The sequence below is a fragment of the Dasypus novemcinctus genome, chromosome 21, assembly GCF_030445035.2.
Source record: "Dasypus novemcinctus isolate mDasNov1 chromosome 21, mDasNov1.1.hap2, whole genome shotgun sequence".
Lineage (NCBI taxonomy): Eukaryota > Metazoa > Chordata > Mammalia > Cingulata > Dasypodidae > Dasypus > Dasypus novemcinctus.
In genome coordinates, this window is record NC_080693.1 from 85492757 (window position 1) to 85518701 (window position 25945).

At 49.7% G+C, this 25945-nt stretch overlaps 1 protein-coding gene across 3 annotated transcripts in view; it reads right to left on the bottom strand.

The window, feature by feature from the left end:
* Window positions 1–677: 677 nt before the first annotated feature.
* The window catches only part of NPLOC4 (NPL4 homolog, ubiquitin recognition factor), a 66390-nt gene continuing 41122 nt past the window's right edge, over window positions 678–25945 (bottom strand). For all 3 annotated transcript variants that reach the window (XM_058284884.2, XM_071210847.1, XM_058284883.1), the window contains exons 12-17: window positions 25093–25253; window positions 10648–10719; window positions 7742–7837; window positions 7499–7615; window positions 6007–6109; window positions 678–2566 (exon numbers count right to left, since the gene is read on the bottom strand). In XM_058284884.2, coding sequence (XP_058140867.1) covers window positions 2409–2566; window positions 6007–6109; window positions 7499–7615; window positions 7742–7837; window positions 10648–10719; window positions 25093–25253 — 707 coding nt within the window. In that variant the 3' untranslated portion in view covers window positions 678–2408. The remainder of the gene's footprint in view (window positions 2567–6006; window positions 6110–7498; window positions 7616–7741; window positions 7838–10647; window positions 10720–25092; window positions 25254–25945) is intronic.

Here is a 25945-nt window from a genome sequence, read left to right on the forward strand (position 1 = left end):
TGGGGCACAACGCCGCACTGCGACGCCACCACCTGGAAGCCAAGAGGGTAAAAGCTCCCTGGATTTCAACCTCTTACAGTCAGAGGATTCCCTCAAAAGGCTCAGAGCCCGAGTGGGCAGGCGGTGTCAGACTTGAGGCCCAGCAGCCCAAGACATCGCCCCAAGTCTCTGCCCCAGTGCTGAGGCCCTCTCTGTCCGGCCAGGCAGCCCCACCTCCAAGTGCACACCTCCAGATGGAGCTGGTAGTTCTTGTGTGTTCGATTCTTGGAAATTGTTAAGCAGAGCCAAAGGGCAAAGTGGTAGGGGTGCTGGGTCTGAGGACTGGTACCTGAAGACCAGAGGGAAAGGCAGGGCTTCCTGGCTGTCCTTGTGCAGTCTGGGGGACTGTGCACCCCCTGTGGCCCGGCCCACACCTGCCTGACAGTGGGGACGCTGGCACAGAAAAGGCCTGGACATTAAGAGCTGAGGGGTCCCAGCAGGGGTGTGGCAGGCAACCAAATGGGACTGTTAGGCTGAGGGACCCAAACAGCAGCGGAAGCCAGTGATAGTTCAACTTTTGCCAGAAGGAAAAGTTATCCAATTACTCTAAGTAATGGAGGTCCCAGGCCACCACCTGCAGACAAGGGTCCTGCCAGCGAGGTGTGAGGCCGAGTGGGGCAGGAAAGACAACCAAGAGCTTGGACAGTCCTCGAGGCGCTTTTATTAGGTCCTGCTGCAAGGCCAGGGTTAAGATAGCGCTAATCCAAACCCAGGCAGCGGGCACCCGAGCCCGAAGTGGAGGCACTGCCATCGGCAGGAGAGGCCTCAGGTGAACTCAAGGTGGGGGTGGGCACAGGGCAGGGGATCGCCCTCCCTCTGGGGTTCAGGGTGCCTGTGGTCACAGGGCATCCACACCAGACAGGGGTGGGATGGCCTAGCTTGCACAGCCCCTGAACTTAGCTCCAGCTCTTTGGACAATAGAATAAACCGTGCTACAAAAAAGAGGAGCTCAGACCCAAAGCAGAGGAACACAGTGCCTTTTCTTTAGCTAAGAGACAAAAAAACGAGACCCGTGGAGGCCAGGACTTGGCATGAAGAGACTGAAGAGAAAAGGAACCAGCTTGGTGGATAAAGCCGCGAGCGAGCAGAGCACGTGGTGGAGGGGTCTGCAGACGGGCTCCCCGGCGTCTACACCAGCAGTGGAGGCACAGCATCTGCACATGTGGAGACGGCGCTGGCAGCCCACCCCGCCGGCCCTCTCGGCAGCCCCCGGCCACCAGGCAGACAAGGTGCCTCTGCAGTGAGCTCCACCCGCAGGCACTCTCCTCCGACAGGGCCGAGAAGGAAGGGCGTGGAGCCCCATGGCGGCTCCGTGCAGCTCTGCTTAAGGCAAAGAGGCATGAGGTGCCCGAAGGGGCCTCGCCGCAGGCCTGGCCGCAGCCCAGCCGCGGGGGATACTCAGGCCGCAGGCAAGACCTACGTGTGGTCCCACGACCCCCACTCCAGGCCCCCTGGCCCCCCGACTCCCTTTCCAGGCCTGTTGCAAGGCCCTGGCAGTGCCGGCCTCCCAGAGGGGCCTGCTGGCTTGAGCCTTGGCCTGGCTCCTGCTCGGACCACTCACATCTAAAGCTGCTGGGGCTGCATGGCTTGGCGGGGAGACTGAGGCACTGAGGTCTAACCTTACAGAATGGCGACTGCGGTGCCCCACCCACACGCGCCCACCTGAACACAACCCTCCCGGCCAAAAAAGTCCTTAGGGACTTCCTAAGGGAGAGGAAGGAAAAGGTAGTCTCTCTCACTCCCCTTTTGTGTAGTTTTTATCTTAAAAAAATAAATAAAAATAAAAGTCCTTTAGGCAGGAATTACTGAGAACTGTTATTACAACCGGTGCAGATTGTAAAATCCCACCTGGAAGTCTGGTGGGGAGGAGGAGGGTGGGGCAAGCAAACCAGCCTCAGACCAACCCGAGGCCCCGGCCCTGCCTTCCCAGCAGACGACGGCACGGGAAGGGGAAAGAGCAGCCTCGCAAGCAGGGCTGCCCAGGGCAACCAAGCTCCCAACCAAGAAAACTGGGTGTGTGGGGGGGGCAGGGGGAGGCGGGCAAAGAACAAAAAGCATTCAAAAGAAAAGGAAAAACAAGAAGGGGGCTGGTGGCGGACCCCTGCCCCCGCTGCCCAGCGAGGATCCGGAGGCACCCGGGCCGGGCTCTTGCCACCACGCGTGGGGAGGCCGTTAACTCGGGTTCACATGTCCGGCGCTTCCAGGTGGGAGGTCGCATTCAGCCCGCAGGATCCCACCCTTGGGAAGAATGATGCCGAGAAGCTCCTGGTAGTCGGGGCTGCCCGCTGAGGGCACCGGCACTGGCGCACGTGGCGCTTGATCCTGGCTTCCGAGAGGGCGGGCCCAGTCCTGTGCGGCAGGGCGCGGCCTCAGGTCCGGGGCAGGCTGCACATCTCGCAATGGCCTGTGCCGGGCTGGTTCACGAAGGTGCAGTGCTGGCAGGCCCACATGGCGGCGGCGGCGGCCTGCGTGGGGCCCCCAACGGCGCCGTACTCGTGAAGACCGGGAAGCTGTACGCCAACTGTGCCTGTGAGCGAGAAGCGAGTGTTCGTCATTTCTGGACAGGGAAGCTTTCCTGCCCCTTCCAAAGGTTTACGGCACTGCACGTCACGTCAGCAGCAACTCTGAAGGCAGCTGCTTGCGGACTGGCTAGCCTGTGCAGGGCTGGTGCCCAAGAAAGCACACGCTGGCAGCGTGCGAGGCTCTCAGCCTTGCTACTGCCTCTGCCTGCTCTTCACCCGCACACGGGGCCCCACCTGCCATGACTGACCATGGCCGCGACCGCTGGCCAGCCCCTGGCAGAACGTGCAAGCAAGCGGCTCCCACAGTCCCCACACCAGCGCCGAGGGCCTGTGAGATGGATGTGGCCCAGCGTGTCCCGACGAACAGCATCTAGCAGGGCAAGCAGAGAGCTGGGGTGCTAAGGCAGGTGAGCCCCCAGGAGGGGAAGGCTTTCCTGGAGGTGACAGCACCAAAGCAGGGAGGCAGGCAAGGGAGGAGAAGGGCGGCGGGCACACTGTCAGCTCAGCAGGGCGGAGGGCTCAGACCGGGGTTCAGAGAGCAGAGAACAGGGCGCAGTGTGAACCAGAAGACGGGCACAGTCAGCCATCTGAGTGAAGAGGCACCCAGCGCGGGAGAGCTGGCCAAGAAACGCGGCCTGAGCAGCCAGGGCCTGAGAGCAGGGAGGGAGCAGGCCGTTGCACTTGGCGACTTCTCCAAGTCTAAGGTAACAGAGCCCTCCTGTCACTAAGGTGCCTTCTGCCCAGTGGACAGTCTGAAGCCCACGTCACAAGTCCACCACTCATGTTGGAAGGACACACCTTCATCCTGGCGTTCCCTCCCTCCCCGCAGCCTTGGCCCCAGCTGCTGCTGCTCCAGGGGCTCCGCCTTCCTCGAATCCCGTGTGAAGGGGCCCGGGGCGTGCCCTGCAGCTCCCTTCCGCTGCCAGGCACATCGTCGCTCCTGCTGCTGCCACCTGCTCCCCTGGACGAGCACCCAAACCTGCTACCCTCCGTGCCCAGTGGTGGGCATGGGAGCTCCTGAGAATAAGGCTGCCATGAGCGTTCTCATACAGGTGCTTCATGGACCGATGCTTGATTTTCCTTAGGAAAATCCAAGAGGTGGGACTGCTGGGTCCTAGGTAACCGTGCTCCTAGCGGCCGCCCCTGCACCCCGGGCCCCATAGGAGGCGGCTCCCTGGACCGCTCGTGCGCCAGCCTCTGGAGCGCACCTCCCGGCGACTGATGCTGCTGGCCCTTTCTGTCTTCTGTGAAATGTCTGTCCGAGCCTTCCACCTATTTTCACTGTCTGCATTACTGGTTTTGGTATGTGGAGTTCTCTATATTTTGGCTACAAGTCCACATATGTGAAGGTTTTTCCACAAAGATAAATGGCTTTTTCAGCACCATTTGCTGAAGGAACCGTTGCTTTGCCACTGCTTGGGTGCCTTTGTTACCCCTCAATTCTGGCCTCTCCCTGGCCTACTGGGCCCCTGTTCACCCGTATGCCAATAGCACTGTCTTGAATCACTGTAGCTTTACAGAGAGGGCTGAAATCAGGTAGTGTACGTTATCCTACTTTGTTCTTCTTTTCCAGAAGTATCTTGGCGATTCTAAGTCCTCTGCCTTTCTAGATAAATTTTAGAGCCTGTTAAATTTTTTTTTAAGAAACCGTTTTTTTATTTTAAAAAATCTGTGGGTATTTAATAATTGGGATTGCACTCATCAATTTGGGTAAAACCAACATCTTAAAAATATATTTAAAAAAATACAGAGGCGGGGAGTAGTTGGAGCTCAGTGGTTGAGTGCCTGCTTCCCTTGCATGAGGCCCTGGGTTCAATCCCCAGGACCTACTAATGCGTGTGTAAATGTGTGTATCTTCAGTCATCCGACCCAGAAACATGGCACATCTCTCCATGTACTTAGTTCTTGTTTCAGCCATGTGTTAATTTTTACCGACAGCCATCTTAAGGCTTTCATATTTATTTCTGGGTATTTCATGTTTCATCTTGCTTTGTAAATGGTGCTCTATTGTTCATTGGTTACCAATCTTATGCAGAGTAATTTGCATTTCATGAGTAGGATATTTAAGTTGATGGGGCCTGACCGTCACTTCATACACTTCTGAGCGAAGCACACGGTAACCGCACAAGGAGTTTCCAGACAGATGCTGCAGGCAACGCGGCCGTACAACCCTGCAGCCCACAGGGCTCCCCTGACTTGGCTCCCGTGGCCTTCTGGCCTCACAGTAGTGTCTAATGCGGATGGCAAGGAAACGCTAAGAGCTCAGGCTGATACCTTGCAGATCAATTTTTCTCCCAACCAAGCCAGAACGTTCCCAGAAGAGCCCATGGAAACCCCCTCTCCCCTCAGGCCCAGCACCCTGCTGGCCTTCCTGTGCCTACCAGTCTCTCTGGAGCCCTTCCTAGGCCAAGAGGGAGGCCGCCAAAACACTAAAGTGGCTCTGACCAATGTTTCTACACGAAGGACTCAAAAATAATTCAGAGGAAAAGAGGCACGATGCAGGGAGGGGCCGTGTGGGGCTGGGCAGGCTGGACCGCAGGCAGCCGTGCTGGCCGTCTCACAAAACCCCAGGCCCCTGGCCTACCCGCTGGGACACAAGCTGCCAGTTAGCGAGGGAGCTGGCTGGGCGCAGCCTGTCCTGCCAGTCTTAGGACATCGGAGCAGGAACCTAAGCCCGGAGCCGGGGGGTGAAGAGACCTGGCCGGCAGAGCACAGGGCTGTGCCAGGCCTTGACTGCCAAGGCAGCGCCCGACAGAGCCTAACAGCAGCGACATTCTAGGGAGTACCGGGCTGGGTACTCTGGTATCTGGAAGAATAAGAACTCCCTCTCCACTTAGTTCCCTCACAACTTAGACTCCAGTGAGGCGTTTCTTGGCAAATTTTGGCTCTAGTACCCACCCAATGGAATGAGAAAATGGTATAAACTTTTTTCATACAAATTTTCAAGATTGTTTCCATAGGACACTCTGGTATTTCCCAAAGCCACAGGGAAAAGGCTGCAACAGCTGTCTGCAACTTAATCCAGTGATCAAGCACCTGCCAGGGTAGAGGTCCCTCAAGCTTGAAGACTCAGGCTGCTGGAGACACAGGACCCTCACGCCCTGTGTAGAAACAGACACCAGGACGCGTACCACAGCAGAGTGCCAGGCGCTGCGGGTCTAAGAAGAAGGCTTTCCCAGTGCTCTCCTGAGGCTGATAGTTTTTCTATCTGGATGCATCCATTAATAATAACCAAAGAGCTATATATTTAGGACGTGTGGCTTTCACAGGACATGCATATTACTACAGTAAAGTCAGTGTTCCCTGGCAGAAAGGTCTGATCTGGGCCTCCTTGTTCCCATGAGGCCTAGCAGAAAGCCCCTGGGCTCAGGACTCGGAGCTCTGGGTGCCGGGGAGCAGGGGTGCCGGGGCAAGGCCCCTTGTGGCCGAGGACGGAGGTACTTACTGCAGAGCTGCTCGATGGTGGCCCACTGCTCGGACTTCTTCCACGTCTGTGCCAGCTCCTCATTCCTGGTCCTCACGGCCTCCAGCAGTAAGCTGATGCTGTCCTGCCAGAAACCAAAAGGGAAGGTTCCAACTTGCCTTGCCTAAGGGAGACTGGATGCTCAGTAACAGATTTCTTCTTTCTCAACATCAAGACACACTCCAGAGGGAATTTTAAAAATCTCAGAGGCCACACACCTAGTTCTAAAAACTCAAATGCTAAACTGAGCTAAAATGTAAACCCTGCCGGAGGCCCCCAAGTTGGCTGCTGAGCCTCCCTGTCAGGTCCTGCAGAGAACAGAGGCCCAGAGGTAGCCGAGACTGTGAAATCTCTCTTCTGCCTCTTTATCTCCTAGATCAGGTCTTTAAAAATGCGAGGGCCTTGGCCTCCAGGGTGAAAAATGGAAGAGAATTAAAAGAGCGTATAGGATGAGAGAATGCCTTCAGGGGCTCCCAGGATCTGCAGAGACTGTTTCTAGCAGGTACATGAACAAGCAGTGCACCTGTCCTGACACGGAGGCCCCGGGGCAGGGAGGGCACCTGGGCCTCTCACTGGCTGTCCAGCAAGGTACAAGCGGCTGAGCCTGGGCTCAGTGGGGAGGTAAAGACAGTGCAAGGGAACTGGTGTCCAACAGGAGAAGTGGGTGGTTTCTGGACAAGACACAGATGCCAGACAGACGAGCTGGACACCAGAACACCCGCAAGGGGCAGTGAAGAGGGCAGAGCCTTTATTCTATCTGCCTGTCACTTCCAGGAAAAGAGGATGACCAGTGGTCTCCGTGGCTCAGGAAGAGCTCGGTCCTTTCTCTCTGGTATTTTCTTGGTCTCAGAGGAAAGGGCCGAGGCGGAAGATGGCCACCCACGCTGTGACACGCGAGGGCCTTCCCGGTCGGCCCTGCTGCTCCTGGGCGCTCTGAGCACCCGCCAGCTGAAGGCGCTGCTTCCTCCTCCCCCCGTGTCTTTAAAATACTAGCTGTGCAGCTCACATTTCTGCCTGGAAGCTGGCTAGGCCTTCTGGGCCGAGGCAATAAAACCAAAGTCAATTCGGGAGAGAGCAGTAAAAAGCAGAGGTTGATGCTGAAACTGTTAGGACAGGGCTCTTACATTGTAGGATTTCTAATGTTCCGTGCTAGATGACACTGAGCTAAGCACTCCGTGCCTTCCATGTGATTAGAAAAACACACAAAAACCACCCTCTATCATAAAGACACAGAAACTTAAGAAAGTATTTCTTTAAGAATGCTAATGGCACGTCTTTCTGCCAGCACAGCCCTTGCAGAAAGCTGCTGCCCAACACGTCCTGGCAAGTGGAGTGTCTTCGCAACAAGCTTCCATCCAGGGTCCCAGACCCCCCTCTGGCTCTTAAGGGGGAAGCAAGACCATGAAGGGCTCTCCTGGCAGCCCTGGTAGGGACCACCAACCAGGGGCGCGGGCGGGCTCCTCAGGCTCCCTACCTGCAGCGGCATGACTTCGTTGGTGACCAGGAAGAGCAGGAGGTGGAAATCTGAAATGGTGTCCAGGAACACGGACGAGGTATTCTGGGACAAATAAGTGGCCAAACTGTGGAAGTCCTAAAGTGGCAGGGTGGGGAGGGAAGGACACAGATGCGGCTTTCCCATCTTCCAGAACTACCAGGAGGGCACAAGATAACCGATCACTAGTTATTTAAATCACATTTCTAAAGACAAGGAGCTTACCTGTGTCTCACCCAGTACATCCCGATTTTCAATAGGAAATGGATTTTGCGAAATAGAAAAAGTGTAAACTGGATCCTTGGGGAAAGTTGTTGTGATCTAATAAACAAAAACACAAGCCCAGGATAATCTGCATGAGACAGGAGTATGCACGGCCCTCAGGCCCTCACCCCAGCACTCCCAGCACCCAGTCCGCGAGGGGCCCCAAGTTCAGCACTCGGCATTCTGAAAGAGGCCCACAGGCTCTGCCAGAGGGAAGTCAACTACAGGTGTCTCCCCTAAATGAAAATTTTGAAACTGACGTCTGCAGATATCGGCCTTTGTGTGTAGTCGCCCCCGCGTGGGCGGCCCCTGGCTCTGCACACCGGCCTGACCTGGCCTGGCTCAGCCCCATGTGGCACATGTGGGGAGCTGCCCAGTCTCTGGACAGCTGCTCTCTCAGCCCCAGATGGACGGAAGGGCGGTGGCCTTCTGGTCCGTCCTCATTAATGGAACTGGGGGAAGATAAGGGAAGGGGCGGTCTCAGAGCAGCCCTGGGCTGCCCGGGGCTCGGAAGGCACCTGCAGATTTAGCCATGGCAGTGTGAGAAGCGCAGTGACCACCTGCCAGGCTGCTAAGCCCACTCTGAGGGCCAGGGAGCCCCTCCAAGGAGCCTATGTGCTTTTCAAGGGATAAGAAAACCCGTAGCCCCTGGAGAGCACAGGGCCAGGCTCTTCTGCTCTCCCTTGAAGATGGACTGGAGGCTGGCGCTCACCTGGAAAGCTGGGCCTAAGTGCTTTTGCTTGGCTCAGACATGCTCTTTAACAACAGAGGGTGCTTGGCGTTTTACATCTAAGGTGTAATCAATAGATGCTACAGGGAACCAGCATACACACAATTCTTACTCCTCCTGGCAGAAGCTCCTCCCACAAAAGCCCCCCAGTGTCTGCTGTCAATCCATTTGGTTGACACAGCTTTCCCTCTACAACACGACACTCCAGCAGCGGATGACGACAACTTGTCCAGATTTAGGGGAGCTATTCTGGTTCCTCTGGGACTATTTCTAAAGAATGAAACCCTCTTCTGCTCTGTTTTCTACATCAGCAAAGGCGGCAAGCTGTTTCCAGGCTGGTTGGCTGGCCCAGGATTCAGCTGTGGCTGTGCCAGAGGTTCTGGAAGGACGAGCTGAGGCTCGGCTGGGCTCCTGGTGAGTCAGGATGCAGCGTAGTGAACAGGGGGCTGGGGCCATCATGCCGCGCGCTAGCCGCGGCTCGACTCACTTCCCACATCTGCAAAATGGAGGCGACCAGTCCCCACAACTCCCAGAGCTGCTGGGAGGATGAACTGTGCTCAGATACGAAGAGTTTGCAGAAAGGCCTGGCAAGGAACAAGGGCCCAGAAGTACCAGCTATCGTTAGGACTTGCCAGGCTTCTAAGGTGCCGTCCACATGGAGACATGAAGGCGGCCCAAGCCTGGGGTGCGCTGGTTCCTCCCTGAGAGGGAGAAGGGGTGGGGGGAGACAGCAAACAAACTCCTTACCAGCGAGTAAGGGTGACCTAAGAGGTCCAGACCTAAAGTCCACGGCTGCACTAGCACCCGCAGGCGTGCCGCGGGACAGGGGGGACGGTGAGCACATCGTCCTGTGCAGGAACCCTCCCCGTCCAGCCTCATGGCTGTCTAGCTGGCACCTGGGACCCTCAATGCGCCCCTGCAGAAGCCCAGGGGACTGCTGGCTCATATCTCTCCCGCCTGAAACAACGCAGTCCCGAGGCTGACAACTGTCAGAGGGTCCCTGGGGCTGGGCGAGGACCCAAGCACATTCACTGGCACCTGCTCTCAAGAGCCTGCTCCCAGCCTCACTTCCACAGAAACTGGACCAGAGGCAGCCAGGGCAGGCATCTTCCCCAGGAACCAGACACGAGCTGCAGTCTCAGCACTAAAAAGACCCACCAGGGCAAGAGCGTAACTACCTCTGTGAGAGGAGCGGGCGGGCAGGAGACCTGAGGAAGCTGGTTTTACATCTTGCCGATCCCCTTAAGTGTCTGTTCCATCAATCTGTTTCATCTTAATTATACCCTAGGTAGTCTAAAAAACAGATGCCTTTATGGCCCAGCTAATAAATATGTTCTCTGGAGCTGTCGACAGGAATGGAGCACGACGGGCCTGGTTCACAGGGACCCGCAGTTCCAAATAGAAGGATGTTTTACACCTGAGTTGCATGCCCATCCCAAGTCCAAATGCAGCCGAGCTCCCTGGCCCGGAGGCGGTGCAGGCGAAAAGCCTCCGGCAGGGGCCAGGCGTGCTCCTACCCCGTGGGCTGCGCTCGGGCAGAGTGCGGATGTGCTGACTGCCAGAGCACACCGGGCTGCGGCTGCCCTGCTTTGCCCCTGGAGTATGTGCAGCGCTTTGGCCGATGGCCAGACAGGCTTCTCCTGTGGTCTCGTGTCTACGGTCATAAAATGTCTCCAGGAACGAGTCTGAGACTTTGGGACTGGGCCAGCAGAGCCTGCAGCTTCCCCTCACACAACAATGGGCCCTGAGCCCGCGGCCACCAGTGCAGCCGAGAGCCAGAGCGCAGGGTGTCTGGGCTGCTGGGGTCTGCCACCGGTGGAGGCGCCAGGCCCAGGCCCCGCCCGTGGAGGCAGGTGGCTCTCTGCCTGCTTGCACATTAGGTTAGGGGAGTGAACCAACCCCAGTTGTTCTCAAGGAACTAAAACCCTGTAAGTAAAAGAAAACGCCCTTAAAACTTGACTTTTTCAAGAATGCTAGGAGCATGATGCTTCAGCAAACACTGTGGTGCCCAGGCCGCGCCAGGCTCTGCGCCAGGGGGAGGGACAACCACTCAGGCCACCCCCTTCTCCCCACGCCGCTGCCTCCAATGCCTCCCGAGGCAGCAGTCCCTCCTTACAGCACGGCAGGGAGCACTCACGTCGATGATCAGGTACTCCACGGGCAGGGGCCGGGCCAGCTGGGTGATCTCGTTGCCAAACTTGTCTATATCCTGAAACAGGAAACCATCAGAGTTAAGTCAAAGCATGCTGGCCAGCAGCCTTTGAAAGGCAGAAAGGAATACATGTGTACTTTTGGCAACAGACCCACCATCCATCACTTCCTGGAGCTCTTTACTGCGGCCATAACATCAGCGAGCAGTCATGCTCCTGGCTCAAGGAGGGCCCCCCTGCACCTTCCCCACTTGGCAACAGCATGGCACCAGCGCTCCGTCTGGGCAGAGGAGTAGGAGGGCTGTTTGTGGGCTGGACTTAGGCCCGTCCTCTTTTTGTCTATTACAAGCACTTTCAATCTCACAGATCTGAATGCTATTTCTTAAAAGTCTTATTCACACCTCTGAAAACACAACTTTATGGAAAGTTAATAAAATAAATGCGTGCATGAGTACACACACATACACACACAAATGTGCAGCCATGGAAAATCCACCGCAGAGCTGTCAAAGTCTAAACTTGTTTTGCTTTGTCAGATGCATGGAACATAAAGTTTAATTATGGGGAAAAACGGCCAGCATATGCTCATTAATCTTAAAATGACAATTAGATCTGATTTATGTCAAACATGCTGAGTTCAAACAAAGCTCTAGAAATAAATTCATAAGAACCGACGCTTTTCATTAAAGAGTCTGCAAGAGGGGGTCGTATTTTCTATCTAAATCATCACTTCACATTCACTGAGTCATATATAAATTATACTTCCATAATTTCCAATTATAGAGGCTTACATAAGAGTTTATGTTCATTCAAGCTCTCAGACCCAAAGGGACTGCCAAGCAGAGCTCCCCGAGGCCGGTGGGCGACATCACCCCAGCCACCAGCACCCGCCCAGGGACGGTGCAGAGAGCTTGTTCTGTCCTTTGAGGGGGTCCCTGCCAGCCGCTCCCAGGTCAAGCAAGTACATCATTCGAGTGGGAAGTCTACAGGCCTCGATCTGTCCTTGCTCCTTCCATTCGACCTCAGAAAGTTTGTCTGAAATCCATCTTGGTTCACCCATTCCCTCCCGGACTTCTCTCTACAAGCGAGAGAGCTGCCCAAGAGGACCTTCCTCTTTGCCCCTCAGAAGGTGGTCCAAATCCATCTAGCCAGCTGGTCACACGGGGAATACTGACAGACGCCATTTTCACTCCAACTAGACTGTCCTCATGCCCGATGAAGAACCTTCCGGGAGCACAGAGCTCTGGACGCTTTGCGCTCCTCTGAAGCTCGAAGTTCTTTCTAGCCAATGCAGGGAAAACGCTTCCCCGCCACACGGGCTCAGCTCTCCACTCCTCTCTGGCTTTGACGGGGTGGGATCCTAGGGCCCCAAAAGAGCTCCAGTTTCTGAATTGACAAGATAGGGGGGGAGACAGGAATCAAATCCAATCAACTAAATCACCATTTCCAAAAATACACTCTCACCCCTACAAGAAATAACCTGCAACAACTCACACATAATTAGCCCATCTGGAATTCATCTTCAAATCTAATTAAGCTCTAATATGCAGAAACATTTTTCCAGCACCTGTTCACTTTAATCTTTCCCTCCAGGGATTTTTCTAGTTAAATGCTCCTCTCTTCTTTTTTTGTGTCGTGCTATTCTCTTTCAAATTAACTACCCAACTGGACCGCTTCTGCTCCCCAAGAAAATAAAGGTGTTACACCACCAGCCCCTTCCCTGGGGGGAAGAACAGGTAACTTCTCTCTCCCCATGCATTCAAGCAAAGGTTTCTGCCAGCCAATCCCTCGCTCCACACAACATTTTAAAAGGCTATTACGTTTTATGGGCTTTAGCAAATGTCAGAAAGAATACGCTAGGAGGAAAACGTCTTATTCTAAGTTTGGCAGCCGCAAAAGTGCCAGCAGCTTTATTCCCACCCAGAGCAAGGCACCAGGAGAGCGAGCACTTGGAGCTGCCCGTGCCCCGCTGCCCGGCTCCAGCCCAGAGCCCAGTGCCCCGCTGCCCGGCTCCAGGCCGCGTCTGGGGGAGCGGAGCCACTTGAGTTCAGAGAGGTCCTGGGTCAATGTCTCTGCCAGCTTGAAGCACAGTGGGCTTTGCTCCAGGGTGGCAGCAAATCTCACCGACTGCACCACTGTACTTTGGAGAGGGTGGATAAAATCCTTCATGCATTACTTGTCTCTAAAGAGCTAGCAAGAAGGGTGACAGGTGACTCTAGCAGCTTGGTCTGCAACTTCGCAGGATAAAACGAGAAAAACCAACAATCTCAGAACAAAGTTTCTTTAAGAATTACCCTTTAGGAAACAGTCAAGGAGCATTTACAGAGTGCCTGTTACACATAAACAGAACCAAAGCTGGCAGGTTCTGGTGCCCGCTGCTGGCCTGGCCCGAGGCGAGTGCTGGGTGCACATTCTGTTTAGTCCTCACGATGAATGGCTTATGCTGCAGATACTGCCATCTCCCCTACTTTAGGCAGCGAAGGCCTGGAGGGAGCAGACACAGCTCACCTCCTCGAAATCCAACAGCTTGGCAGAGGCCAAGGGGAGACCAGAAGCCCAGGCCACCTATGCTCAGGACTCAGCACTTCTCATCACACAATTCAGCACCTCAACACCCAGTGCTGAGGACACACGATCAGGACTGGCTCCTGCCTCAGGGGGCTTGTAGAGCCAGCAGGGTGCTGGGAAGCCTTGGTTCACACCACAGCGGCAACCTCACACCGAGCAAGGGCTCCATCTTGGATTTAAGGCAAAGAAGAAAAACTAAACTTGGTTTTAAGCAGTTGAAATTTCAGGTGCCACAAAATCCTTTTTTCCTAAACTGGGATTATGCTAATTTTATTAAGAAACTCTTATGGGCAATTTCTTGATTAATTTGATTAACTTTCCTGAATGATGCTGAAAGCAAACAAAATCTCCTATGACTTCAAACTTTTGTTTCAAAAAGGACTGCACTGGGCAGTGTCTTGGACCAACAGACGCAGACTTGTCTTCGAAGCTACACCAATGGGGATGGTCTGCCAGGGACTAAGGACAGACCCGCAGGTGAATGGCACAGAGGACGACGTCCAGGAACAGACAAGGGCCGTGGACACCCGGGTCACTGACACATGGTGGCCTTGGGCTGACGGGCCAAACAGCTGGCGAAGATAAAACTTGATCCCAGGAAGCGGACTTGGCCCAGTGGTTAGGGCGTCCGCCTACCACATGGGAGGTCCGCGGTTCAAACCCCGGGCCTCCTTGACCCGCGTGGAGCTAGCCCATGCGCAGTGCTGATGTGCAAGGAGTGCCCTGCCACGCAGGGGTGTCCCCCGTGTAGGGGAGCCCCACGTGCAAGGACTGCACCTCATAAGGAGAGCGGCCCAGGGCGAAAGAAAGTGCAGCCTGCCCAGGAGTGGTGCCACACACACGGAGAGCTGACACAGCAAGATGATGCAAGAAAAAGAAACACAGATTCCTGTGCCGCTGACAGTAACAGAAGCGGACAAAGAAGAACACGCAGCAAATGGACAGAGAGAGCAGACAACGGGGGTAAGGGGAGAGAAATAAAAAATCTTTTTAAAAAAGTAAAGAAATAAAATAAATTAAAAAAATAAAATAAAATAATAAATTAAATAAAAAATAAAAATAAAATAAAATAAAATAAATAAAATAGAGCATAATGACTGGCCCACAGCTCGTGCCTGAGCTCCCTCCACGTTGCCGTCTGGCTGTGGGGCTGACTGACTGCCCACCACCTTCACACCTGTCTGCAACGGAATTCACCACCCTCTCCACAGACCCTCGCCCCTTCCCATGCTGCTCGGCAGTTCGTGGCCCCAGCACCCACCCACTGGCCCCATCCCGAGGCCTGGCTTCACCCGAGCCTGCCCCCAGGGCGTGTGGATCCACGCGGCCGTCCCTAAAGGCCTTCTTCCTGGGCTCCCCAACTCCCGTCGTCCCCCACACCGTAGACCAGAATGAACTTCCTAAAATGGTGACTTAGCCTCCCCCACTGGCCCCGCCTCCGGCCAGGCCATCAGCTTCTCCCAATTTCCTTTAATAGCTGAATTTCAATTCCATGCCACGTCCCCGTCCCCGTCCGTGCTGGCTCAGGCCACTGGTGTTGATGCTTGGACTGCTGCCAGAGCTCGCCAGCCCTGCCCAGCACACCTGGCAGAAGGCTTCCAGAGCCCACCTCGGGCCTCTCTTCCCAGGGCTTCCCACATTGGCCAGCTCCAGGCTCCCCTCACTCCCTGACACCCGCTCCCCAGGTCCCAGCTTCCCCGGTGGCCTGCCCACAGCTGTCCTGCGACAGCACAAAGGGACACCCCGACGGTCCCCAACGGACACAGCACAGGAGGCAGGCATGAGCGGGAGGGCCCTCTGCAGTCCAGGGCTGAGCCCAGCACAGCGGGAATGCCTGCCAGGCGCAGGCGAGGCTGAGGGGCAGGGCCGGCTGAAGGGCACGCCGCCCCGACCCCACACGGGCTCCCTGGGGACAGCGGGCACGGGGAGGGCCTGCTTCCCACACTGGCCCTACCTGCCCTGGCAGCAAAGCCTCCAGGCAGAGCTGCCGGCAATGGCCAGCCCCACACCCGCCTCCCCTCTGCCTGCGGCCCACTCGCCCCTCCTCCTCCAAAGCAGCTCTTCCAGCCTCCCAGTGATCTCAGGGTACACACCCAGTGGCCTACGAGGGAACCCCTTTTCTGGATGGTCAGCACTACTCGGCAGAGCAGGAGCCGTCCCCTGGAAAGCCTCTCTGTTCGGCTTCAGGTGCTGCTGGCTCTCTGTCCCTCCAGCGGCCTGCGCCTTCACCCACCGCCATCACAGCGAGATACACGTCAAAATTGAAGGCAAAATGGACTTCCTCAGGAGCATAAAGGCTGACCTGACTCTAAGAAGTTAAGGGAAGGGGAGGTGACCGGGACACCCAGTTCTACCGGGAACGGGCAGGGGCCTTTATCATGACCCAAAACCACCTCCAGAGGGTGAAAGTCACTTCTCTGGTCTTACAGGAGAGCCTTTTTTCCCCAATAAAAGTTGTCTAATGATAAGTTCTTATAACTTTCACAAGAAACAGAAGATTTAGAAAGGTGAGTGGTCTAAATAGTCGCTTAAACCTTGGTCTCCTGAGGACAGCCTAACGCCTGACTGCTCACCCCCATACTTCAGCACGGATGAGGGGCTGACAGAGACTATCACCTCGTCTTTTAAAAAGGACGTTTGTTTTAGTTGTGGTAAAATACACATAATGCTGACATCACTTTAACCCATTTAAGTGGCAATTACACATTAACTACACTAACAATCATGTGTAACTTTCACTACTTTCTATTTCTAGACCATTTGCATCATCCTAAACTCATGTAGTAATAATAAACCATCTCCATCTACCACCCCCCTCTGAACTACTACTCTGCTTTCCAGCTCTATGAATTTGCTTATTCTAGGTCTTTCATACAGAAGAAATCAACAATATTTGTCCTTTGTATTCGCTTATTTCACTCAACTTGATGACCTCAAGGTTCCTCCTTGCTGTCGCCTGTCCAGCATTTTACTTCTTTTTATGGCTTATTCAGATACCACAGTATGGACAGACTGAATTTTGTTTATCCATTCATCTGTTCATGTACATTTGAGTTGCTTCTACCTATTGGCCACTGTAAATAACACAGCATGAACAGTGGTGTAAAAATATCTGTCCACTATCTGCTTTCTTTTGTGTACATACGTAGGAGTGAAAATGTCGAGTCACGCGGTAACTCTACATTTAACTTTCACAGCAGCTATATCATTTTACATTCCCCACAACAATGGACGAGGGTTCCTATTTTCCTGCATCCTTGCCAGTTCTTGTTAATTTCAGTTTTTTCTACTAATAGCCATCGAAGTGGGTTGAAGTGGTATCTCATTGTAATTTCAGTTTGCATTTCTCTAATGGCTAATGATGTTGAGCATCTTTTCATATACTTATTGGCCATTTGCATATCTTCTTTGAACAAAGGTCTATTCAAATCCATGGCCCATTTTTCATATGGGTTATTTAGTGTTTTGTTGTTAAGTTGTAGGAGTTCTTTATATATTCTGAGTATCAGATACATGCTTCCAGGTCTTCTCAAGTTCTTGACAATGTGCTTTGATACAAAAATGTTTTTAAGTTTGATTAAGTCCATTCATGGATTGCATTCAACTGTTACTTGTGCTTTTGGCAAACAATGTAAAATTTCATCACCTACACCAAGATCCTGACAATATTACCATATGTTTCCTTACGTTTTATAGTATTAGCTCTTACATTTAGGTCTCTGACGCACTTGAATGAGTTTTTGTACATGGTGAGAGGCAGGTTCCACATTCATTCCGTTGCATGTGGATCTCTAGGTGTCCCAGCACCATTTGCTGAAGAGGCTATTCTTCCGTGGAAGAAAATAAATAATCAGCTGGACACAGATGTGTGGATTAACTCTGGACTCTCAAATCTACTCCATTTGTCCATATGTCTACTCTCATGCTAGTACCACACCGTTCTAATTGTTTGTAATAAGTTTTGAAGTCAGGAAGCATGAGTCTTCCCACTTCGTTGTTTTACATCAGGATTGTTTCTGCTATTTGGGCCCTAGGGATTCTATATGTATGTGACGATCAACATTTTCATTTCTACAAACAAGGCTCCTACACATCTGAAAAGGATTGTATTCATTTGTAGCTTGCTTTAGACAGTAATGACATATTAATAATATCATTTTCTAATCCACATGAATGTCTTTTGATTTATTTAGGTCTTCTTTCATTTCTTTTAGCAATGTTTTGTAGTTTTCAGGGTACAAGTCTTTTGGCTCCTTGGTTAAATTTATTCCTAGGTATTTGCCTTTTTAGATGCTATATTATAAATGGAATTACTTCCTTTGCAGAAAGTTCATTACTGGTGTATAGAAACCCAACAGACTTCCAGTCTCTGCTGAGTTCATTTCCTAGTTGGTCTTTTTCTTGTGGATTCTTTGGGATGCTCTATAGATAGGTTCACGTCATCTCAGAACAGGGATAATCTGGTTTTCTTTTCCAATATGGAGGCATTCTGTTTTATTCTCTTGCCTGACTGCTCTGGCCAGAACTTCTGGTACAATTCTAAATAAAAGTGGTGACAGAGGGCATCCTTGTAGGGGGAAAGCTTTCAGTCTTTGACCATTGAGTATGATATTTGCTGTGGGTTTTTCATAAGTGCCCTTTATCATCTGGAGAAAGTTCCCTTTTATTCCTAGTTTTCTGAGTATTTTGATCATGAAAGGATGTTGGAATTCATCAAATGCCTTTTCTGCATCAATTCAGATGATCGTGTTTTGTTTTGTTTTTCCTTCAGTCTATTAATATGGTGTTTTACATTGATGGATTTTGTTATGTTGAACCATCCTTGCATTCCTGGAATAAATCCTTCTTGTTCATGGTATATAATCCTTTTAACATACTGTTGGATTTGTTTTGTCAGTATTCTGTTGAAGATACTTGCACCTATACTGTAGCAGTTTATTATTTATGAATTCCAAAAAAAAAGATAATCAATTACATTTATAAACTGGTCTGTTCCCTTGAGAGTGTTGCCTTGTGAATAAAATTCAGAGGTTTCACTTTCACTTTCTTTGATTCGACCACATCATCAGGGCTTGCAGGATTGAGTCCCTGCCTGCTTGTGGGGATGAGACAGCCCCTCACACAGACGTTAATGCACGGGGAAAGAGAACACAGAAGTGGGCACGCAGGAGGAGAGAGTGCTCCACAGACGGGGCCCCAGGGAGAGAGAGGAACCCCATAGTCTACACACGACGTTGTGGAGAGGACAGAGCAGCTGGGCCTTAAAAGAAATGAGCTCCAGGGAGAAAGATGAGCCTTATCGCCAGCCTATAGCTGAGATCAGAAGCTGGGGCCATGGAGCCTTAAGAGGAAAGGGACGGCTGAGCCCTCACAGACATCACCCGCCATCTTGCTCCAACACATGGCAACAGACTTTGGTGAAGAAAGTAACTTATACTTTATGGCCTTGTAACTGTAAGCTTCTACTACAAATAAATACCTTTATAAAAGCCAACAAAGTTCTGGTACTTTGCCTCAGCACCCCCTTTGGCTGACTAATATTCATAATTCATAAGGGGCACTATACTGTACTTTTCTTGTGCTGTTTTTATCTGGCTTTGGTATCAGGGTAATATGGGTCTCATATAATTAATTAGGAATTAATCCATTCTCTTCTATTTTTTTTAATAGTTGAGAAGGATTTGTCTTAATCTTCTTTAAAATGCTTGGTAGAATTCCGTAGTGAAACTATCCAGTCCTGGACTTTTCTTTGTTGGGAGGTTTTTGATTACAGCTCAGTAGTAATGCCCCTACTTTCATTCCTGACTTTATTTGAGTGTCTCTTTTTCTTTGTTAGTCTGGCTAAAGGTTTGTTGATTTTATTGATCTTTTCGAAAAGCCAACTTTTAGTTTTGTTGATTCTATTGTTTTTCTATTCTGTTTATCTCTGTTCCAATCTTTACTATTTCCTTCCTTCTACCAACTTTGAGTTTAGCTTGCTCTTCATTACTCTAATTTCTCTAGGGGTGAAGTTAGGTGACTGAGTTGGGATCTTCTTTTTCATTTAGACATTTTAGAGTTATGAATTTCCCTCTGAGAACTGCCTTTGCTATATCCCGTAAGTTCTGGTAAGTTTTATTTTTACTTTTATATGTCTCAAGGCATTTCCTAATTTCCCTTATGATTTCTTCTTTGACTTATTGTGTGTTTATTAGTGTGCTATTTGATTCCCACATATTTGTAAATGTTCCAATTTCCCTTGTTATTGGCTTCAAGCTTTATTCCACTGTGGTCTACGAAGATACTCTGTATGATTTCAGTATTTTTACACTTAAGATTTGATTTCTGGGGAAGTGGATGTGGCTCAAGTGATAGAGCTTCTGCCTACCATATGGGAGAACCTGGGTTTGATCCCTGGGGCCTCCTGGTGAAAAAGAAGAGAAACCGTGCCAGCATGCCGAGCCAGTGCCCACATGAATGCCTACGTGGTGAGCCAGTGCCCGCACAAGCACCTGCATGGTGAGCCAGTGCCCACGCAAGTGAGTCATGCGGCAAGATGATGACACATCAAGAGAGAGACAAGGGGAGAGTCAAGGGGAAGCACAGCAGAGACCAGGGACTGAGGTGGCACAATTGACAGGGAACCTCTCTCCACACCAGAGGTCCCTAGGATCGAATCGTGGTGAATCCTGGAGGAGAGAAAACGAGAAGAGAAGACAACACAGACAGCAAACAGCAGGGAAGGAGGGGAAGGGGGGAAAATAACTAAATCTTTAAAAAACAAACAAACACAGATTTGATTTCTGGCCTACCATGTGGTCTACCCTAGAAATGTTCCACGTACACTGGAAAGGTCTTCTGCCACAGCCGAGTGGAGAGCTCTCTGTATGTCCACTAGGTTTAATTGGTTAATAGTATTGTGCAAGTCTTCCCCTTCCTTACTGATACTGTTTAGATGTTCCATCAATTATTGATGTCTCCAACTATTCCTGTAGAATTATCAATTTCTCCCTTCCATCTGTCAATTTTTGTGTCAGGTATTCTGGGGCTCAGTTGTGAGGTGCACATGTTTTATAATTGTTACACCTTTTTGCTGGATTGAACCTTCAATCTAAACAGAATATTCCTCATTGTCTCTTGACTTAAAGTCTGTTTTGTCTAATAGTATACAGCCACTCTGGTTCTTTCGTGATTACCACTTGCAGATGCATAGTGCTTTTTTCGTCTAATCTGCCAATGTCTGACTTTTAATAGGGGGGTCTAATACATTGGCATTTATGATAATAACTGAGAAGGAAAGACCTACTATTTTTAAAAAGAAGTTATGGGTTTAAATAGATCATGCATAAAATACAGATCCCCACACACCACCCTATTATTTATTCCTTGCATTGGTGTGGTGTGTTTATTTGATAAAAGCACATTTTTATAATATATTTAACTATAGTCCATGATTTAACTCAGGGTTCACTGCATTTCCATAAATGTTTTAAAAAATTTGTATTCTATTACCATATGTACAACCTACCATTTCCCCTTTTAACCACATTTAGACATAAATTTCAGTGGTAGGATTTACTGATACCTAGACATTTAGGTATTGTCATAGGTCTTATATGTTTTATTGTTCCTCAATTACTCCATTACTGCCTTTCTTTTTGTAGTTAGTTCCCTTTTTGCATTGTACCATTTTAACTCTCTTTCCTTTTCCCTATATTTTTCATGTTCTTAATGTTTACCTTTATAAGTACCATTAGCATCTTAAACTATAAACCTAACTTGACTAGTACCAGCCAAGTTAAGTAATATATACTCTCTACTCCTATTTATCTCCATTCTTCCCCCTTTATATGCTATTGGCTCAGATTATCTTTGTACAGTGTCTGCCCATTAACATAGATTTAAAGTTTTTTTTTTCCTGACTCTCCCCTCCCTCACTCTGCTCCGACCACACTGGCCTCCTTAGCTCTTTCTTGAACGTGTTGTGCAAACTTCCATCCCAGGGCCTTAGCACTAAAGTATTTTTTCATATATTTACCTGTTCAGTCACACAGGGGACAAAGCAGCTACAAACTGAAAGTATAATAATAGTGGATCTTATATTTAGTACTGTTTTAGTTTTCTAAAAGCTGCTGGGAAAAATATACCAGAAATGGGCTGGCTTTTACAATGCTAATTTATTAGATTAAAAGCTTACAGTTCTGAGGCCGTGGAAATCATCAATGCATCATCAAGAGACGCTGTCTCACCAAGTTGCAGCTAAGGACGATTCGGCACATGGCACGTGGCAGGGCATAATGGTGGTTCTGCCTGACTCTCTGCCTTTGCCTCCAGACTTACTTTCTCCCTGAGCTCACTGTGGGCAATCAGGCATATAGCTTGTCTCACCCCTCTCCTATGGAACCTCTGTCCATGCCTCAGTGCTCCACTAGTTCCAGCCTCCAGCCTCCGGGACCTCTCTCATTAGCCTCTTAGCGTTTCTCTGTCTCTGCAGCTTTTTCCCTATGACTGAGGCTTTTACTCTTCCGTCTATAAGGCACTCCAGTAAAAGAATTAAGACGCACTCTGGGTTATGCCCTACTGAAGTGTTCTAATCAAAGAGAAGGCTCTGTAATGAATCTAATCAAAACATTCCATCTAAAATAGGTTCACACACATAGATTAGCTCTAAGGACATGGTCCTCTGGGGTGCACCCAGCTTCAACCACGCACGATTACCTTTATCAATGTTCTTTATTAATTCTTTTACTTTTCTAGTTACTATCTAATATCATTTTTTTTTAATTTTTTAATTCCTTTTTTTTTTAAAGATACATAGATCACAAAAAATGTTACATTAAAAAATTTAAGAGGTTCCCATATACCCCATCCCCTACCCCACCCCACTCTTCCCACATCAACAACCTCTTTCATCATTGTGGCACATTCATTACATTTGTTGAATATATTTTGGAGCACTGCTACACCGTATGGATTATAGTTTACGTTGTAGTTTACTCTCCCCCCCATTACATTCAGTGGGTCATGGCGGGATATATAATTTATAACCAGCATCTGTCCCTGCAGTGTCACTTAGGACAACTCCAAGTCCCAAAATGCCCCCATATCACATCTCTTCTTCCCTCTCCCTGCCCTCAGCAACTACCATGGCCACTGTCTCCACATCAATGCTATAATTTCTTCAATTGCTAGAGTCACAACAGTTCTATAGTAGAATACCAGGAAGATCACTCTAATTCTTATTTTATTCTTCCATCCTGTGGACCCTGGGATGGTGATGTCCACTCCACCTCTAAATTGAGAGCGGGCTTAGATCCCACATGGCTGATGGATGTGATTCTCCTGCTTCCAGTTGTAGGCACTCTTGGTTCCCTGGTGTGGTGGTTGACCATCTTCACCTCCCTGTTAGCCGACCTGGGTAAGTCCAACAAACTGGAGAGTAGGAGTTGCAACTCTGCTGATGCTCAGGGCCCAGTTGGCACATGGCTAGTCCAGATATTCAAGTCTCCTGAGTATACACCAACCCCAGCACCAACCACAGATTCAGTAAAAGTGACAGAAGAGGCATGTGTAGAAAGGTCACAACTGAGTCCAGCTTCATCACACTCAGGAACACAAATTACAAAGTAGGGCCCACTGACAAGGCACTGAACCCTGGGGCCATCTGCCCATGACCGTAGAACCTGTGTGTCTCTGTAGCCCGCAGAAACACCTCCTGAGAGCCTCCATGTTGCTCAAATGTGGCCATTCTCTAAGCCAAACTCAGCATGTAAATGCATTATCTTCCCCACAGCGTGGGACATGACTCTCAGGGATGAGCATCCCTGGCGCTGAGGGATTACTACCAGTCACTAGCTGGTGATGCAACTAGAAAAAGATCTTGACTAAAAGGGGAATAATGGTAAAGACAAATGAGTTTATATGGTTAAGAGTCTTCAAAAAAGAGTTGGGAAGTCATCAGAGGGGTTGTGCTATGGACATGTCAGCAGGATCCCAGAGTGAGCCAAAGTAGATATCTAATATCCATTTATTACAGCTTGAATGACTCCCCCTAGCATTTCTTGTATGGCAAGTCTTCTGGCATTGAACTCTTGCAATTTTTCTTTATTTGTAAACATTTTAATTTCTCCTTTTTTCCAAGGTAATTTTAACAGATACAGAATTCTTAGTTGAAAGTTTCTTTAAAGATTCTAAATATGTCTTCCCATTGTCTACTGGCCTCCATAATTTTAGATGAGAAATCCAATGTTAATCTTATTGTGGATCTGTATGACAAGTCACTTCCCTCTTTCAAAATTGTTATCTTCATATTCTGGTAATTTCACTACATTGTGCCTTGGTGCAGATCTCTTAGTCTATGCAGCTTGGTGAATCCTGGACATGTACAATCATGTGTTTCATCAGATTTGTTAAGTTGTCAGCCATATTTCTTCAAATACCTTTTCTCCCCTTTCTCTTATCCTTCTGGAAGTCCAATGATGCATATGTTTGCAGGCTTGATGGTGTCTCACAGATCCCTCAGGCTTTGTTCGTTTTCCGTCATTTTATTTTTCTACTGCTCACACTGAATAATTTCAATTGCCTTACCTTCATATTTGCTGATCCTTCCTTCTGTCCATTCAAATCTGCATTGGAATCCATCTAGTGAGTTTTTCATTTCAATTATTGTATTTGCAGCTCCCAAATTTGTTTGGTTCTTTTTTACTTTTATTTTAAAATAATCTCTACCTCTTCTTTTGTTCAGAGAACGTTTACCTAATTTCTTTTAGTTCTTTCTATATGGATTCCTTCAGCTCACTGAACATGTAAGACAGTTTATTTAAAGTCTCTGACTAAAAAGTTCCAATGAAGGAGCTTCCTCAGGGATGGTTTCCAGCAAACACTTTTTACAGAACAGGCCATATTTTCCTGTTTCTTGGTATGTTTTGTAAATTTTTTGTTGAGAACTGGACGTCTATTATCTTGTTTTAACTCTGGAAGTCTAGTTCTTGCACTTCTCTGGGACTGCTAGGGTTTTTTTTGTTGTTGAGGGCTGGATCCATACATTTGTGACGGTTCTCAATTATTTCTGCTCCCAAACAGGAAATAGAGAGAGAAAAAGGGGTGGGGAAGGTGCTGCCACATCTCCTTGAGGCTGCCCTCAGAGCTGCCCCCCCTCAGTGATCTGAAGGGGCTGATTTAAAAGATGGTACCAGCCAAGAGACCACAGAAAACACTCAGATTTTGTAGGTTCTTATCGCCCACCCTGGCACCAGCAAGCTGCACCAGGAGTGTGGGCCACAGTCTCTCTTGCTGCCTACTTCAAGGCTGGCAGGTAGGGATGAGGTAGCCTCTGCACGTTCGGGGAATTCACGGCTGTTTACTGCAATGTTCCAGCCTCTTTTTCCTGTTCTTCCCTGGATACTGCCCAGCTTCACTAAACCCCCAAGTTCTAAAACAGATTCAGACCGTTCCTGCCAGCCCAGTGGTTACTTTGGGGGAGACTGATTCCTGGAGCATCCCAGTCTGCCATATACTCACAATTCTCTCCTCTATCTGCTCATTTTTAGAAAATAAAAGTGTCTGTGTTGCAATGATTTGATTTGGTGCTACATACCCCAAACCCACTTCCTGTTCCTTTCAACCTTGATTATGAGGCCTGGCATCATGGATGCCTGAGTAGCTGATATTAAACCCCTGAAATGCTATGTGATGCCTCTTTTTTACAAACAAGGTTCCAAAAAAATGGTTAAGTAGAACTAACCAAAATGAGAAGAGTCTAAAATATGTCCATGTTCACACTATTCTCTATCTATTTAGTTCTCATACTCTGGTCTCTTTCCAGATCGAATAAATCTTTTGCCTTTTATCTACTTAGTTCTCTATAATCCGAAGTTACTTTTTACCTTATAAAACACATCAGGCACATACTGCTCACTGCTGGACTCCTTGGCATAGCCGAGCTCAGGGGCATCTTTGCAAGGTAACAGGCACTCATCGCGGACCAGAGCCATGCACTGATTGGATACCTGGTAACCTTCAAAGTGTACCTGGTTGTCAGGACCACCTGCAAGAGAGAGAGATTTCAAAAAGACTCTACCAAAGGAACTTCAAACACAAGCCCCTATCTGTTACTCTTTACTTCTAACCAACAGAAAAAAAATACACTCTCAAGAGTGTGTCTTGGACGAGAATCTTAAAACTTCTGATGCTATACAAATGGCTTGAGCACAGACGTCTGAACGCACGGCCTCCCAATCCCACTGCTGCGTGTTGTCAATGGTCTCTGCTTCTGGATCAGCTCACATCAGCGATACAGTCTACCAGAATCAGGGAAACTCATGATTGGTAAGCAATATCCAATACTGGCCGAAGACTATATTAGTGTCACCAAAGCACTCAGAGTTTTTATTTTAGCAGCACCAGGAGTATAGATGACAGCCTGCTTGCCTTCCAGCCAACTTTTCTTCTTAAAGGAATGGGGTGGAGGTGGGGAGAGGTAGGAGTGGGTGTAGGAAATGCAAGTCAGAACTGTTTTTAATAAAAACAGATGCTGGCATTGGTACTGCATCTAGAACAGTCTCCACTTCACAAAAGCCACCACAGGCACCACTGAGGCAGTGCTAGGGATGCCATCTCCAACATTCTGGACATGTGGGACCTGGCATCCAGTCAGGGGTGACACGTCAGAGGTCGCCCAGATCTTCTCACTGACAGCGTCACGCACCATCCTCGCCGCCTCATACCCTGCATCGCTGG